The sequence below is a fragment of the Ahaetulla prasina genome, chromosome 14, assembly GCF_028640845.1.
Source record: "Ahaetulla prasina isolate Xishuangbanna chromosome 14, ASM2864084v1, whole genome shotgun sequence".
Taxonomy (NCBI): Eukaryota; Metazoa; Chordata; class Lepidosauria; order Squamata; family Colubridae; genus Ahaetulla; species Ahaetulla prasina.
The window spans coordinates 24258306-24273985 of record NC_080552.1 but is presented as its reverse complement, the minus strand read 5'-3'; the positions used below and the strand labels follow the sequence as shown (position 1 = coordinate 24273985).

The following is a 15680-nucleotide window of genomic DNA, read 5'->3' as shown; positions in this document are numbered from 1 at the left end:
CAGGCCCTCTTCTGCCTGCCAAGGTGCTGCTGGCTGGGGCTGATGTCGTGGGATGCTTCTCTCTTTCAGAGGGAACCCAGAAGCTCCGCAGTGACTCAGCAGGTACCAGGCCTTCACCTTGGCAGCCTGCTTGTGATTGCAAAGCCCCAACCTGCCTTTAGTCCCCCAGAAATCCAAGTGAGCCTCCGGCAAACTCTGAAGGCTTGGATATCTCGTGGGCAGCGGCTTCTTCTGAGAAACAAATATTACAGTTTGCTCTGCAGGCTCCTCTTCTCTAGAAGTCTCCTGCACACTGATATTCTAATCCGGGGGTTCCCAATCCATTTGGCAGCCATCCGTGGCATGCCAGAAACTGGGCAAACAAGCAAAGCCCCACCCACAGGATGCAGGCAGCAGGCGAAACCTGCCCTCTTCAATTCTAGGAGTTGAAGCCACAAGTCTTAAAGCGGCCAAGTGCGGAGACTCCTGCTTTAAACAGCGGCAGCTTCTTCCCTCCGATGCACGTGGGAGCTTTGGGGGAAAAGCTTTCCCAGTTGCTTTCCTGAGCAATGGAGCAGTGCGGAGGCCCAAAATGTTTCCTTCAGCTGCTTTTGAATCATGAGTAGCCCTGGTACGGGGGGGGGGGGGGGGGAAGGTTGGCAGCTGCCCCATCACGCTGCCAGGCAAGCTACCACTTTGTTTGTGAGGCAAAAGCACACAGCTCGGGCCGCCTCCCTTGGAACCTGGGTCTAGTGTGCAGCTGTGCTCCAAACACACCTGTGGCCCTCAGTTCTTCTTTCTCTTGGTGCCTGGCAAAGGATTGAGCTGCTTCTGCCAGCTACCTCCAGCTGCAGTCGTGACTGTCCCCCATTCTGGGATGGGAATTCATGCATCAGTCCCAACTCGCCAAAACCTCTCCAGATCGGTTGAGCCACTTCGTTCTGTAATATTTGTAGATTCTCCTTTGCAGGAAATCCTCGCCACCAGCACTCGGCTTTGCTGCTGCCACTGAAAAATGTGTGTGTGCACGCAAAGCCAAACTCCTGCTGCTGCATTTCACACACCTTTTCTGCTGGCCTTTTCTGTTCCTACGCAGGAGCTGAACGGTTAGAGCTGCCCCCTCCTTCACGTTGTTCTCTTCTCTTCACTGCAGAAAAGGCGCACCAGGCGCTGGGAAAAGGCTGCCCCTGACTCAGTTCTTGATCGAAGTGGGGTCTCCAATGTAGGGAGAATGTTTCGCCCTTTTTCTCAGTTTAGGAAAAAGGCTAATTGCATTTGTGGGGGGGGGGATGAAGAAGGCTAGAAAGCAGCAAGCAGGAAGTTTCAGCTGGTTGAAAGGAAGTCGAAGGAATGCCTCATTGGCTTAAGGAACTCTCTACCACACGACATGGAGGGCAGGAAGGTTAAAGGAATTTGGGGAGCCAGCAGCTCTTGGGCAGAGTGGCATCTCCAAGGCCTTTTCTGAAAGGATCCCTCTCCTTTCAGATGGCACCTTCTGCTCCTAAGACCTCCACCGACTCCCAAGAAGTGGCCCCCGTGCGCGTCCCTTTCTCCAAAGGATTCTCCACTCTTTATCATCAATCCTTTTTCCCAACTGCAGGCGCGGGAATGAGCCGGTGTCCTTCGCCCCCTCACGCCGATCGGGGGGTGCTGGTGGTGGCCGGCGGTCGGTTGAAAATGCCGCCGAAGGTTCCGAGGAAGAGGGAGATCCCCGGGATGCAAATTTCAACGGAACAAAATCCAGTGACTAACCAGCTCCCACCACCACCACGCTTGCCCGTTTGACTGCTGCACAGAAAAAGGAAAAGGGGGGGGGGCATTAGCAGCACTCTAGGCCGCTTTGCCTGTTCCAAAGCCACGTCCTCCCCACCCACAGCTGCCTGTACTCCCCCATAGACACTGAGCTGCGGCGGCCTTAGTCGCGCAGCTGCCTTTCTGCAAGGGTCACACCCGTGCCTGGCTGACCAGACCAGGGCCACCCCCCAGAAGTGCTCTGTACCCCTAGGAGACAAAGCCCACTTGCCTTGTCCCCCCCCCTCAAATTGTTGTTCTTCCCCAATGCTTCCAGCCTTTTAGAAGGCACCCCAATATTTGCCAAAACCCAAGTGGCTTTTTGAGTCACTGCTTTGGGGGTGGGTGGGAGGGGAGGGAATGAACAAGAAAACAACTTACTTGGGATGACCTTTGTGCTTAACACACACACACACACACATTAATAAAGGTGGTTAAAAATCAGAAGAACCCGAGTGCAATGTATGCAGCGAAGCACCCCAGTGAGAACTTACAAGCATGCCTCTCTCCAGCCAGAGGACTAGAAACTTGCTGCCTTTTGAAACATGTTAGGGCAGGAGTGATAAAAACTATTTCATAGAGGGCTGCATCAGGATTGTGTTTTGACCTTGCAGGGCGGGAGTGGGCGTGGCCAGCTTGACATTGGCACCTGTTGTGGCCTGAGTGCTCTGCCAGCAAAAATGGGCTCCTGAGCTCCATTTTCACTGGCAGAGGCACCAGGGGCTGGTCCTTTGCTGTTTCCAGGGCAGCCCCGTGGGTCAGATTTAGCACCCCACGGGCCGGATCCAGCCTCCGGGCCTTGAGTTTGACACCCCTGTGTTAGAGGAAGCATGCTTCTTTTTGTCCAGATTGCAGGATGGTTGCTTGCTGCCAATTCTCTGTTCTGTTCGGTTCTAGCCAAGAAAAATCAAACTGGAGACAGAAGCAGAGCAGTTTTGAATGACAAACCAGTTTAATAATCCAGCAACTGTACTAGACCCCTTTCCCGGTGCACAAAAGGTCCCCTCCCCTCCTCCAGAGAGCAAGTTGGAATAGGAGCCTCCACACAATTCTCCCCCAACAAACTTTATATAAACTGTCTGGATTAAAAGGGCCCACTTTAAACAGGGAAGTGGACAGGATCAAGGCACTGGGGAGGAAACATTTAATGGCAGACTTCCGGTTCTCCAGATAGGTTGGACTACAATACCCATCGCCCCAAGGCCTTGTTGGCCGAGGATGAGGGGAGTTTTTGTCCCAAACCTCTGGAGTATACCAGCTTGTGCTTTTTTTTATTTAGAAGATTTATATGCCGGGCCCCTTAACTCTCTGCGCTCCCAGCAACGGAGAAAGCATCTGAGAAGGCAAAGCTGGTGTTGCTAAGCTGCCCGAGACCCAACCCCCTTTTTCCAGCAAGCATCAGAGGAAGCCCCGTTGGGAGGCGTGATTCAGCAGGTGCTTCAGGAAAGGCTCCTTCTTGGCCAGGGCAGCCACAGCTTAAGAGGCCCAAAAGATACACTTGCGGTGTCCAGAAATGCTGGTGTTAAGAATCCCTGGAGGCTCCTCCGGAAGTGCCCCGTTCAAGGGCAAGGACCTTTGGGGGCCCAACCGGAGGCAGGAAGGCAGCCAGGGCAGGGGTCCAAGGCCAAGGGGCTCTACTCTCCCCGGCAAGGAAAGCGGAGCCTCCCGGCTGGGCAAGAAAAACCCGTCTCCGGCTCTCCTGTGAAGTTCTTGACGTGGCCTTTCAGCCTACTGAGACCCAAGACAGGCCTCTTCTTCCTCTCGCAGGTTTCCTCTCGCTGCTCTCCGAACAGCCAACAGTCTGGCTGCCTGAGAAGCGGGCTGCTGCCAAAGTCCCTCAGAAGAGCATCTGGGCTGCCCTCTGGGCTGGAAGGCCTGCCGGCCCGGCAAGGTTGGATGGCCGTGTGCCTAAATCCAGTCTTTTGCCCAGCCTGTGGAATCAGAAAGGGTCATTGGCCTCGGAGCCTGTGAGGGAGGGGCCAAGAGGGCTGACAGTGGGGGAATCAAGCGAGGGAAAGCCCCAACTCACCCCAGATGAGGAAGGCGTTAGAGGGTGCCACACGCTCCTGGGGCAGAAGAGCTAGTCCCCGGCAAGGAATTGGCACCTTCCTACCCCACGAGGGCTGGTCCCAGTTTCCAGCCCATCTGCAACTGGGAGGGCGCCAGTTGCAGAAGGCTGTATCTGTGGGTGCTTCCCTCCCTGTTCTCCTGGGAGCCATGCCATGGGATTGCTTCCTTGCCCACTCTGGGGAAGATGCCAGCCAGACTGACCTTGGGGCCCAATCCAGCAGGGTGGTGCTCTGCTGGGACCAACAGCCCAGAGTGGCCCATTTGAACAAAGGACCAAAGTCTTTAAATAAAAACAAGGCAGGAGTGATTTACTCCACCGGGGTCAAAGCTCTTGGCCAAGGTGGGGGCTCTGGTAACGCCTATCTTTTCACAAACAGGCTGAGAAAACCCATTCGATTCCAGCACATCCGGGGGACCCGGAGTCGAGAGAGAGCCTCCGTGGAGCCCTCTCTGGGGGCGAAGGCCTCCAGCCACCTCTCGTGGCTCAGCACCTTTAGAGCAACACTGGCACGCAATTTCTGCAGTGCGCCCCCCCCCCCGGAGGGTTTCCTGTAGACTCACCCCTGGGGCCCGTGGGGGCTGCTCAGCCGCTTCTCGAACACATCCCTGCCCAAGTAGGGAGGAGGGGGCGCTGGGCTTTGGTAGGGGGTCTGCTCGTAGACGAAGTTTCGGCAGGAGGCCAACTTGGACTCCAGTGCCTAGGAGTGAAGAACATGGCTGGGTCAGCCCTGGGAAAATCCAGCCTGGATCCCACTGCTTGATTAGGGATGGAGGGAATCCAGCTTTTCCACTTGTTCCTCTCAAGAGCCCAAAGGCCTCACCCCGACTTTCCGCAGGAGATCCCCCACAATGTTCAGTGCTGATATCCGTGCAGCTGGCGTAAGTGGGGTTGCCCCAGATCCATTCTCAAAACCTGGGGTAAAAAAGATGCTTTATTTGCAAAGGGAACAATGGGTGGATTTTAGACCTTTCTAAAGAGCTTCTTCCAGAACTGATTTTGTAACAGGACTTGAGGTTTTTCTACTCAGACTCAGTTCCAGGCCATCGGTGACCCCAGCCACCTTCCCCACTAGGAGAAGGATACTGGGCATACTGGGGCCTGACGTAAAACTACTTCTTCCCCTTCTCCACCAGGGGTCACTATTTCTTCACGGACTCTACTAGGCAAGTGAAAAGAAAATGTGTATTTGTGTCTGTGTGTGTCAGAGAGAGAGAGAGAGAGAGAGAGAGAAGGAACTTTTCACCTCTCCTGAAGGCTCCTGGAGTACTAAATCCATTGCTTGGCCCTTGGGGGACCATAGGGGTCGATGGCCTGGAGGAGGCGGCTTGCATGGCTGTGTCCATCCGTCTGTCTTGCAGGGAGCCCTCCACTGAGGCCTTCGGCTTCTCCTGCTTCTGCTGCACAGCCAGCTCTTGGCGCAAATCTAGGGGGGCAAAGCAGCTCAAGGGTGAGACGACCCTGCCCCTCCCACCCCGTGGGTCTCAGCACCCCAAAGTACTCTGAAGCACATAACTATGGCCAGGGAAGAGTGTGCAGCAGATTCAGGAGGAAAAGGCTCCCTTCTGCCACTTGCAGTAACAGCACTTTCTTCTTTAGTGCTGGTCCAACCGCAAGCCCTCCCGGGGCTTCTGGCGCAGAGAGTGGCTGGGAAGCGCCCAAGTGCGGACCGAAGCGCTGCCCACCCACCTCTGGCTTCGTCCTTCAGCCGCTGCACTGACTCCAGAAGGCTCTCCTTCTCATCCAGCTCGCTCTCTAGCAAGACGTTGTGTTCGATGGCCTGGTTCAGCCGCTTCTCAAAGTCCACCAGGGACATAATGGTGACTCTGCAAGGAGCCCAGGTGGAGTTTTAGCCTAGAGCCGAAGGAACCCCCCCCCCGGAGGAAGCTGGGCCCCATGGCCTCCGAGGGCCCCTCTGAGAAGCAGCCAACCCTGCCCCTCCTTCCGCCCAGGGTACCTCTTGGCCCTCTCCAGGTCATCGTTACACTGCTCCAGTTTCCGGATGTACTTCTGCAGCTGGTCCTGGGTGGCCCTCAACTGGCCCAGCTCTTCCTCCAGGGCCGAGATTTGCCGGTGCCCATCGGCATGTTGGCTGGCAATCTTCTCCTAGCCCCAAACAATCACGCAGAACAAGATGTCACTCGCAGTCTGTGCCAGAGGTCCTTTGCCCCCCCCCCCCCCCCCCGCGTGTCCTGCCTTGTCTTGCTGCACCCCCCCCCCAAAGAATAGGGCTCTGGATGCCAACGCTGCCCCCGAGAGACAGACCCCTTGCCTCGGCTCGGGTCTCTCTCTGCCACCTGGCAGCTGGTGTAGCATCAATGGGCCTCTGTTCCAGCACTGCTGGGGGTGGGGGCGGGGGCGAGGATGAATGACCCAATTGTCAAAATGACTTTCCCTGTCCGGGAGCTGCTTCATCAGGTGATGGACTGTGGAATCACAACGTTAAAAACAGGACCCCATGCACTTTAGGGTTGGATGGGGGAGGGGCGGTGTCCCTTTTCCCTTCCTTTCATCTTTGATGAGCCTCCCGTTATCTGCCCGCCCCTTTCTTCCACCAGCCCCCGGAAGCAGCCAATTTCCCCTGGCCAAACTCTGCCAACATCCAGAGTGTGAACAGAGGGCAAAACTCAACCATCCAGCTGAAGCCGAGATGCCCATCTTTGCATATTTAGGTGCCCTGAAAGGCCAGCATTGGCAAGGCCACAGCTGCACCATACACCTTGATCCCCACCCCATGTAAATGCACACGAGACCTACACGTAAACGTCCCTGACTGAAAAGTAAATCTCAGGCACACACCACCCTTGCAAGGTAGGCCTCTGCCTCACCCAGTTCAAAGAATGTCTTAAAACAGGCCCTGCTTGCCAGGCGGCCCTGCAGCCGTCCTTCCCCTGCTTGCCCACTCAGGGCTGAGTTCCTCTCCTCCTCCTCCCCTCATCCAATAGAAACTCAGGCACTCAAAAGGTGCCCAGTAATGGCCAGGATGGCCCTTGCAGGACTGAAATATTTTCTGCACCCCAAATCGGCTCCAGCCCCCCTCACAGGCTATACAGGGACTCTCACGGCCCTAGCCTGTCTTGCTAGCTCTCCTCCTCCAGGGGGTCTGGCATACAGGAGTATGCCCCCTCCTCACCTTGACCGTTTCCACCTCCATCTGCAGCCGGGCGTTCTCCGAGAGCAGGTCCCGGTTTCGAGTCTCCAGCTGCTGCAGCTGCATCTCCAGCTCGGCTTCGTACTCGCGGCTGCCCTCTTGGAACTCGCGCAGCTCCTCCTGGGCACTCTCCACGCTGAGGGCAAAGCAGGGCAGGAGCTGGTCATGCCAACCTCAAGACTGACCCTGGTTAAGGGACCGGGCAGATGGCTATGCCCCACTCCATCTGCTGGCACTCCATGCCTGCCCAATGCCCAGAAGTGCCGCTGCACGATGCCCAGGGAAACCAGAGGGGGACCTTTACCACTGCTTGTATTTGCCGGAAACCTCCTTCCAGTAGTTTATCTCGTCTTCTGCAGAATCGAACGGGCTTCTTTCAGGGTCAGTCATGGTAGAAGCTGCCTGGCATGATCTTCCTGCAAATTGGGGAGAGGAGAGCATCAGGACCAGGTCAGTTGCAGAGCCCACCAGACCAGGGGTGAAATTCACTTACCTTCCCTACTGGTTTGCAAAGGTGCAGACGCCACACGCGTGCTCACTTTGCTCGCTCGCACCATTGTCTGCGCATGCGCAAAGCCTTGTGTGCATGCGCAGAAGCTGAACATCATCGCAAAAAGGGGACGTCATGACGTCCACGCAGGTGGGTGGAGCCTCCCGCAGCCGCTGCTACCGGTTCTCCCAAGCCAGATAGAACCGGCTGAATTTCACTCCTGCACCTCACGTCTGACAGGACCAGCCATACAGGATAATATCCCTCCCAGCCTTGTGGTCTTATGATCTTATTCATGTCTGGATCATTTTAAATAAAGATACGTTTTTAAAGAAAAATAAAGGCACTTCATAGAAAGCAGGCCAGAGTGGGACTTTGGGAAGAAGAAACTCATTTGAGTTTGTGGTTGGTCCAAGAGCTCATAATCCAGCTAAATTAAAAAGTGCATTTAATAAGTTTCTGTCTGCTCCTCCATCGTATCTGCTTGTGACTTGCTGAGCCAAAGAAAGAGGCTCAACTGCCTGGAGTCGCAGCAGCAACAAGGATGCCATAAACAGAGCCGTGGGGGAGCCACTCAGCTGGGTGGGCAGGGGGCAAAACGGGGCAAGCCAGGTGAGAAAGCTGGGGCAGGACAGGTGGCCTCTGCCTGCTTTCTTTGCTGGCCAACTGAGAGGATCCTGGGGGCCACTTTGCAAGCTGAACCATTATGCCAGGAGGCTCAGGGGACACCCCACAGCTGGACTGCTGTTCCCTGCCTGGGCATTCAAGCTGGGAAGGGGTGAGGCTCCCCACCCCTCCTTCCTTGGCACATGGCTGGAATGGAAGGCAAAGCAACCCTGAAGTCTCTCCCCCTCACAGGTTGCCCCTTCCTCAGGCCACACTCAACTCTGAGCGGGTGGGGTGGGGTGGAGCCTCCGCAGCCGCTGCTACCGGTTCTCCCAAGCCAGATAGAACCGGCTGAATTTCACTCCTGCACCTCACGTCTGACAGGACCAGCCATACAGGATAATATCCCTCCCAGCCTTGTGGTCTTATGATCTTATTCATGTCTGGATCATTTTAAATAAAGATACGTTTTTAAAGAAAAATAAAGGCACTTCATAGAAAGCAGGCCAGAGTGGGACTTTGGGAAGAAGAAACTCATTTGAGTTTGTGGTTGGTCCAAGAGCTCATAATCCAGCTAAATTAAAAAGTGCATTTAATAAGTTTCTGTCTGCTCCTCCATCGTATCTGCTTGTGACTTGCTGAGCCAAAGAAAGAGGCTCAACTGCCTGGAGTCGCAGCAGCAACAAGGATGCCATAAACAGAGCCGTGGGGGAGCCACTCAGCTGGGTGGGCAGGGGGCAAAACGGGGCAAGCCAGGTGAGAAAGCTGGGGCAGGACAGGTGGCCTCTGCCTGCTTTCTTTGCTGGCCAACTGAGAGGATCCTGGGGGCCACTTTGCAAGCTGAACCATTATGCCAGGAGGCTCAGGGGACACCCCACAGCTGGACTGCTGTTCCCTGCCTGGGCATTCAAGCTGGGAAGGGGTGAGGCTGCCCACCCCTCCTTCCTTGGCACATGGCTGGAATGGAAGGCAAAGCAACCCTGAAGTCTCTCCCCCTCACAGGTTGCCCCTTCCTCAGGCCACACTCAACTCTGAGCGGGTGGGGTGGGGTGGAGCCTCCGCAGCCGCTGCTACCGGTTCTCCCAAGCCAGATAGAACCGCTGAATTTCACTCCTGCACCTCACGTCTGACAGGACCAGCCATACAGGATAATATCCCTCCCAGCCTTGTGGTCTTATGATCTTATTCATGTCTGGATCATTTTAAATAAAGATACGTTTTTAAAGAAAAATAAAGGCACTTCATAGAAAGCAGGCCAGAGTGGGACTTTGGGAAGAAGAAACTCATTTGAGTTTGTGGTTGGTCCAAGAGCTCATAATCCAGCTAAATTAAAAAGTGCATTTAATAAGTTTCTGTCTGCTCCTCCATCGTATCTGCTTGTGACTTGCTGAGCCAAAGAAAGAGGCTCAACTGCCTGGAGTCGCAGCAGCAACAAGGATGCCATAAACAGAGCCGTGGGGGAGCCACTCAGCTGGGTGGGCAGGGGGCAAAACGGGGCAAGCCAGGTGAGAAAGCTGGGGCAGGACAGGTGGCCTCTGCCTGCTTTCTTTGCTGGCCAACTGAGAGGATCCTGGGGGCCACTTTGCAAGCTGAACCATTATGCCAGGAGGCTCAGGGGACACCCCACAGCTGGACTGCTGTTCCCTGCCTGGGCATTCAAGCTGGGAAGGGGTGAGGCTGCCCACCCCTCCTTCCTTGGCACATGGCTGGAATGGAAGGCAAAGCAACCCTGAAGTCTCTCCCCCTCACAGGTTGCCCCTTCCTCAGGCCACACTCAACTCTGAGCGGGGTGGGGTGGGGTGGAGGGGGGGGGGCGCGTTCTCTGCTGGCCATGCGCTTTTCTTTCTACCAAATTTTTGTGGCATGGATTTTAAAATGGACTTTACAGTTTTTCTGGATTTATATTTACACTGCATATGGATTAATTTAAAGATAAGCCCCTTGCCATTGGTACCTTTAGATTTTGCTCCAAATTCCAATTCAGAAGTAAAAGATGTTTTACTTCTATACGTAAATGTTTTACTGCATGTCCCGTGCCAGAAGGCCTCAGATGGGGGTGTCCAGGGGTCTCCGGCCAAGAGGGAAAGGCCCCTCATATCTGAAACAGGCCGGAGAAACAGTAAGGGGCACCTGGAGCCAGAAGAGCCCATCAGGAGCTGGGGGTCGAGGGAGCCAAGAAGGCCAAGACAACTTCCGAGCCATCCTTGGCACTGCTCTAAACCAGCCCCCCCCTCGCCAGTCCTTTCCCAAACGGCCACAGGGAGGATGGCCAATGCCACCATCGGAAGAGCTTCCGTCAATCGCTTCACACTGGACGGTGGATATTAAATTGCCGAGCGCTCCCGAGCGGTACGGAGGGTCGTCCATGGGAGTGAGATCACTTTCCCAAAGGCTTCTTACTCTCCCCCACCCACCCCCCGCCTGGTGCTAGCAGTTACGGCATCTGGCACACCCGGCTCAGTTTCCGTGGGTCGGTTTCCACCTGGTCCCCAAACTGCGCTGAAAAAGCGGGGGCTGGCCGTGGATGTTTGGGGGGCATCTGCAAGGGCTGGGCGGTGGAGGGAACGATCCCAGCATAAGAGCCCCACCGGTCAAGCTGGTTCGGAGTGCCCTCTTCGCTCTGAGCCACGCAGGACCGACCTCCCGACACGGAGTTTGCTTATGGGGGGGGGGCAAAGGCGAGCTCCCCTGCGGCGAAGGGGAGCCAGAAAATGCGACCCTCTCTGTGGGAACGCCGGCTGGGAGACTCTCCCAGGCCCGGCGTGGGGCGCCTGGCTCGCTTGCGGATCTCGTCGCCTCCCGGCCCCGAAGCTTCGGCCACCGCCACTCACCCTGCCAGCAGCCAGGAAGAAAAGACGACGACAACGACGACGCCCCACTCAACTGGCAACTCGGCCGTCCGAAACAACACAAGCAGCCTCTGCGCGGCCTCCCATTGGCTGCCGGGTCACGCGTCTGCCGCGCTCCTCCAATCGGCGCGGGCCGGTGGAGCGTTGAAACTTTTGTATCTTTTCTGGCTTTCGCTCCCTTTTTTCTCAATGGGGGAGGCGCGCGCGGGCGGAAAGGGAGGGGGAGCTGTTGGAAGCCGCCAGCAACTGCAGAGCTTCCCTCCCCCTCGGAAAGCAACCCGGCCCCAGCGGGGACTCTCCCGCCAGCTCTTGACCACGATGCTCGGCACCCAGCCAGTAGGGTAGCTCCCACACCCAACTTTTGCCCCTGCACGGCCAGAATTGATGGGATTTGTAGTAGCCCAAATACCTCTGGAGGATGCCGTTCAAATTCTTCATCGCTTTGTTCGGCTGATTCACTCAGCCCCCTTTCCAAACCGGATCCTGGGGAGATTCCGTAAGAGCCAAAAGACGAGCAAAGGACACCGGATATTTGCCTTGTTTGTTCTCACCCTGAGAGAGAAATATGCTTAAAACGATAGGAAATGAGAGTTCCCCATTGTTGTTTTGAGTTTGGCAGGGACTTCACCCCAGCCTGTTTCATTCCTATGCTGCCTAAGGAGGTAGCATTCGCTCACTGGTGGGAGCAGGCAGCCTCGGCCCTCAGCTTATTTTCCAAAGTTCCAGTTTGGCTGAGCAAACTGACTCACCCCTCCTTCTGTCCTCTATGAAAGAGAGAAAGAGCTGCCAGGACAGCTGAACTTCTTCTGTGGAAGGAAAGAGGCCCTTTGGCCCCTGTGTGAAGGTAGCTGCAGCTCCCTCCTTCATTCTCCTCATTCTAGCTGCCCATTGAAGGCAACAGGTGGGTCAGCCATGACTAGGAATGAGCAACACTTTTATGCGGAACCCACATGAATTGCTAGTGTACGGTGGGATCAGGCTGGACTAAGCGATGACGCATCCCTGTCAAATGGGCTCTCCTCAGGTCAATATTTAGCCCAAAAGCTCCTTAGGTGTCCTCTGGCCTCCCTCCTGCACCCCAATGTGTCTGTCGTCCAAAAGACCAGAGATGGCTCAACAGCTGCACTTCCTGATGTTGCTGGGCAGGCCTCTTGAGCGGATGCAGGATGAAGGGAGGGAGACAGGCCGTGCAATTCCATCGCCCCAAATTCCTGCTCTCAATTAAGATGGTGTGCTAATTCATGGGTCTCTTCTTCCTTGTAAATCAAGATCACGATAACCTGACAATTAACTCTGGCTCTTCCTGTTTGTCAGAATGCAATGTTTCACTCCCTGCCTCCCTGGCCTTTTTGCCAGTCGGGCCCTGAAGGAAGCACAAGCCAGGAAGGCTGGGGTGGGTGGAGGCATCCAGGCCGCTCTCAAATTGATGTTCTCATTCAAAAGAATTTCACTGTGTGAAGGGGAGACCTGAGGATCATTATTCTCTGCCTGGGATGGGGTGGGGTGGGAGCAGTGGGCAAAGACCCCTTTGGGCAAGGGGTCTCTGAGCCAAAGCACAGAAGGACGGCATTGAGGTCATTCACACACACAAAACTGAACTTGGCTTCCCAGCTTGCGTAGAGACAGGCAGAAAAGCGGCTGTCTAATTTTAGCCTGGTGTGGGCGTTGCACTCAAGATTAAATCCATGTTTCATCTCATTACAGTCTAATGAGTTCACATTTCTTCCTGAAATCTAATAAGTCTTAAAACATTTAAAAGCTGATTTATTCACACCACAGCCACCCACTTTCCTTCCCTTCTTTGCCCTGGAAAGATTTTGTGTTCCAAATAGGGCTACCTTGCATGGATTTGATCCATCTGCCCCCCTCCCCCCCCCCGCTAGGCCCAGCTGGGGCGGCTTGCAGTTTGGCCTGCAGAGACCCATTCCGGCCTTGCCTTTGCTGAGTTACTCCATTCAGGAGAAGCTGTTTTGGGGGACTGAGTTGGAGAAAGGGGCTTTTGCCTCATCAGCCTCCTCCTAATCTGCTGGCCCCACAGCTCTCAACTCAGTGGGTCCAACTGTTGGAAGAAATGTCCATCTGGGTTCAGTTCCAAGTGGGGACAAAGACACTGGAAACATGGAGACTGCTTGGAAAGATGGTTTAATGGTGGTCAGAATCACATGGCTTGAGTTCCTGAACAGAAAAGGGTGAAGTGCTGTGCGCACCCTGGCTTTATACTCTCTCTAAGCTTTGAACTTCACAGGAAGTTCACAGGAAGCACAGGAAGAGTATCATGATTGGTTGTCAGACTCCCAGGGAGTGGGGGTCTTAGCTAGCCTTACTGGCTGATGTGATCTTCCCAGGTGTCATGTGGTGAGTTTCTGTTGCTAGATGGGTCCTATTGTGTTGCAGATGATGGCCCATTGACAAAGGTGGGGGGAAATGAGTGAGCTTGGCTGAGGCCTTAATGGCCCATTGACAAAGGTGGGGGGGGAGGCAGGAAGCTGCAGGGATCTGCTTTGTCCTTAAAACATGTTTCTCCATTTCTCATCCAGGAAAATATATTCTGTCTTTTTTAATATTTCCTAAAATATTTCATTCTTCTAGGAGTGGGGTGGGTACTAACTTCCTACACAACATGGACAGAAGGAAAAGAATGGGAGTGGGGAGCTCCAGATTCCTTTCTTGCTGCACAAAAAACTAGCAGGAGCTGAATGTTTTACAAAGGGGCTGCTTTCCAGGGTCAAAGGCACTGCCTTTCCCTGCCCCCTACTTAGGCATCTCTGGGACCAGGCTTGGTAAGTCCTCCTCTCCTCTCTCCCCTCCCCTCCCCTCCCCTCTTTCCACCCTGTGTTGGAAAATTCACCAAAAAAGAAGGGCTGCCTTCCAAGGGCAAAGTCCTTAGAGGAACATTCCTGCTTGAAACAGAACCCCCCCCCCGTTGACAGACAGAAGGAGCCAGGCCACTAAAGGTGGCCCTGAGCTGGCTAGAGGACAAGGAGAGGCAGGTGAGAGATGAGCTGATCTACGGTCGGGCCTTGGCTCTGGACCTTCCCGCCAAGGACGGACATTTCCTCCCTCAGCCCCCATGCAGCAGCCGTAGATTTCTGAAAGAGAACGACTGCGGCAAAAGCTTTGGCCAGGAGGGGGCAGCAGCGTACAGAGGTGCCTCGGCAATTTCTTTAGAAGCTGAGTAATCTTTGTACCGTTGCTGCTTTGGTAATTTCTGCCTCCTGTGTATATACAACCACTCTTCCTCAGAATCAGAGCCACAAATAAGCAAATTAATGTAACTGCTTTCCCATTTCCTTCTCTACAACAAACCCCCACCAATGTATGTGTGCTCAAAAAGTCCACGCCTCCTCAGCATACAAATCCATTGGCGATGTCCATTTTCCGCTCTGAATTCATGCAGACCTAACCCTAACCAAGTAGATTCCCCTCCCAGGGGCAGCGGTGGTGAGTGTGTGGGCCATGAATTACATGGAGGTTGGTGGCCAAAAGATGTCCGTCTTTGGAGGGTTCTATTGCTGGACTCTGCTTTATTCCTCTGTTCAAACCCCTCACCTGCCTCTCCCTTCTGGGTCTCTGGGGGAGGTAGAGAAACCCCCTTTGCAGTGCTGAATGGCTGGAGGTATCCACGGCACTCAGTCGTGCTCCCAGAGGGTCCCCATGGTCAGAAGCCGTCTAGCCTCTCCAAGGCAACCGTGACCTGGCTACTTCTTGCCTTTGTCCCCCACCCCCACCCCTTTCTAATTCAGCAGGTCTGTCAAAGGTTTCCTTGGGTTTGTGACTTTCTAAGGTTTTCCTTGGAAGGAGCCCCCAGGCTATCCCTCTTCCTCCTCTTCCATCTCTCCTCACCTGGCTGGATTGCGATGTCCACCACCTTCACCCCTGGCTTGGCCATGACCCATCGGACCAGGAGCCACTTCCTGTGAGAGAGAGAGAGACCCCCACCTCTTCCGAGTCCTCAATGTGGAGCCATTCCAGGGAGGAAGTGGGAGTTCCATGGAATTCTGGGACTTGCAGGCATCGGTCTGCAGTCCAACTCATCTTTGTCACTTTCATCTCTGTGTGGTTCGGTTTCCCTGAAATCAACCTTTTCAGAAAAGAAGATAGAAACCGCAGTTTCAGTCTTTCTGGAGGATCAGAAACTGGCTTCAGGAAACAGAACTGACTTTGATGCTGGTAAGCTCAGCACCCTGAAAGTCTAGATTTCTTCTGAAGCGCCTCCCACAAGAAAAGCAAGTGTCCCTTTTTAAAAAGAAAAGAAGATCTCCATGGCAACTTGTGTTGCAAACCTCTGCTCAGAGCATCTGGGTCCCTGCCTTGCTGCAAGTCAGACTGAGCTGGCCGACTAATCAGACATTCAACAGGTGCTGATTTTCCCAGCCTGGAAACATGTTGCAATCCTGCCTGTTCGGAACCGTTTTAACCAAAAAGACGAACCCAAGCCAGGGATCTCTCAGAGAAAGATAAATTTCTGAGGCTCCTTTTAAAAACAGTTGCTGTTTGAAAGTTGGAGGCTCAGATCTGTGTATGATTAGACAGAACACCCAATTCAGGTAGAAATTTGTCTTTACAGAATGCTTTGCTTGTGCAAACACACAGGCAGACATAAACCAGCCACAAAACCTATGTTAAAGCTGGCTTGAGCATTCTTGCCAATAATAATCCAGGACTTGGAGATCCTGTAAGATGCTCAAGTGAAAACAGGAGTCAAAAGCTGTAGGCCCAGTTTGCCCAAGGGCTGTGGAAGCCAAG

General features: G+C 54.4%; 2 protein-coding genes across 5 annotated transcripts in view; one reads left to right on the top strand and one right to left on the bottom strand.

Moving 5' to 3' along the window:
- The window catches only part of MYH11 (myosin heavy chain 11), a 33203-nt gene extending 31074 nt beyond the window's left edge, over positions 1–2129 (top strand). Inside the window, exons 29-30 of one of the 2 annotated variants that reach the window (XM_058157129.1) lie at positions 70–102; positions 1580–1715. In XM_058157129.1, coding sequence (XP_058013112.1) covers positions 70–94 — 25 coding nt within the window. In that variant the 3' untranslated portion in view covers positions 95–102; positions 1580–1715. Of the gene's footprint in view, positions 1–69; positions 103–1579 lie in introns of both variants that reach the window. The other variant, XM_058157130.1, reaches the window with a different exon arrangement.
- A 566-nt stretch (positions 2130–2695) lies between these two features.
- On the bottom strand, positions 2696–11069 carry NDE1 (nudE neurodevelopment protein 1). Of its 3 annotated transcripts, none has more exons than XM_058157137.1 (9): positions 10917–11069; positions 7294–7405; positions 6972–7125; positions 5796–5944; positions 5528–5664; positions 5085–5264; positions 4662–4753; positions 4402–4538; positions 2696–3701 (listed from the first exon to the last, which is right to left on the bottom strand). In XM_058157137.1, exons 2-9 carry the CDS (start codon positions 7377–7379, stop codon positions 3608–3610), a joined length of 1029 nt encoding a protein of 342 aa, XP_058013120.1. In that variant the 5' UTR covers positions 7380–7405; positions 10917–11069; the 3' UTR covers positions 2696–3607. The 3 variants fall into 3 exon arrangements, with proteins under 3 accessions (XP_058013120.1, XP_058013121.1, XP_058013119.1); XM_058157138.1 differs by lacking the exon at positions 10917–11069 and adding an exon at positions 10674–10899; XM_058157136.1 differs by lacking the exon at positions 10917–11069 and adding an exon at positions 7483–8182.
- Between the last annotated feature and the right edge of the window lie 4611 nt (positions 11070–15680).

Excerpts from the sequence above, each read along its gene's own strand:
- NDE1 (XM_058157136.1), bottom strand. The coding sequence starts at position 7,597 with ATGATGTTCAGCTTCTGCGCATGCACACAAGGCTTTGCGCATGCGCAG. Across the intron at positions 7,126-7,293 it reads TCCGGCAAATACAAGCAGTG|CGTGGAGAGTGCCCAGGAGG; the intron begins GTAAAGGTCCCC and ends CTTTGCCCTCAG. Across the intron at positions 5,945-6,971 it reads TGGAGGTGGAAACGGTCAAG|GAGAAGATTGCCAGCCAACA; the intron begins GTGAGGAGGGGG and ends GTTTGGGGCTAG.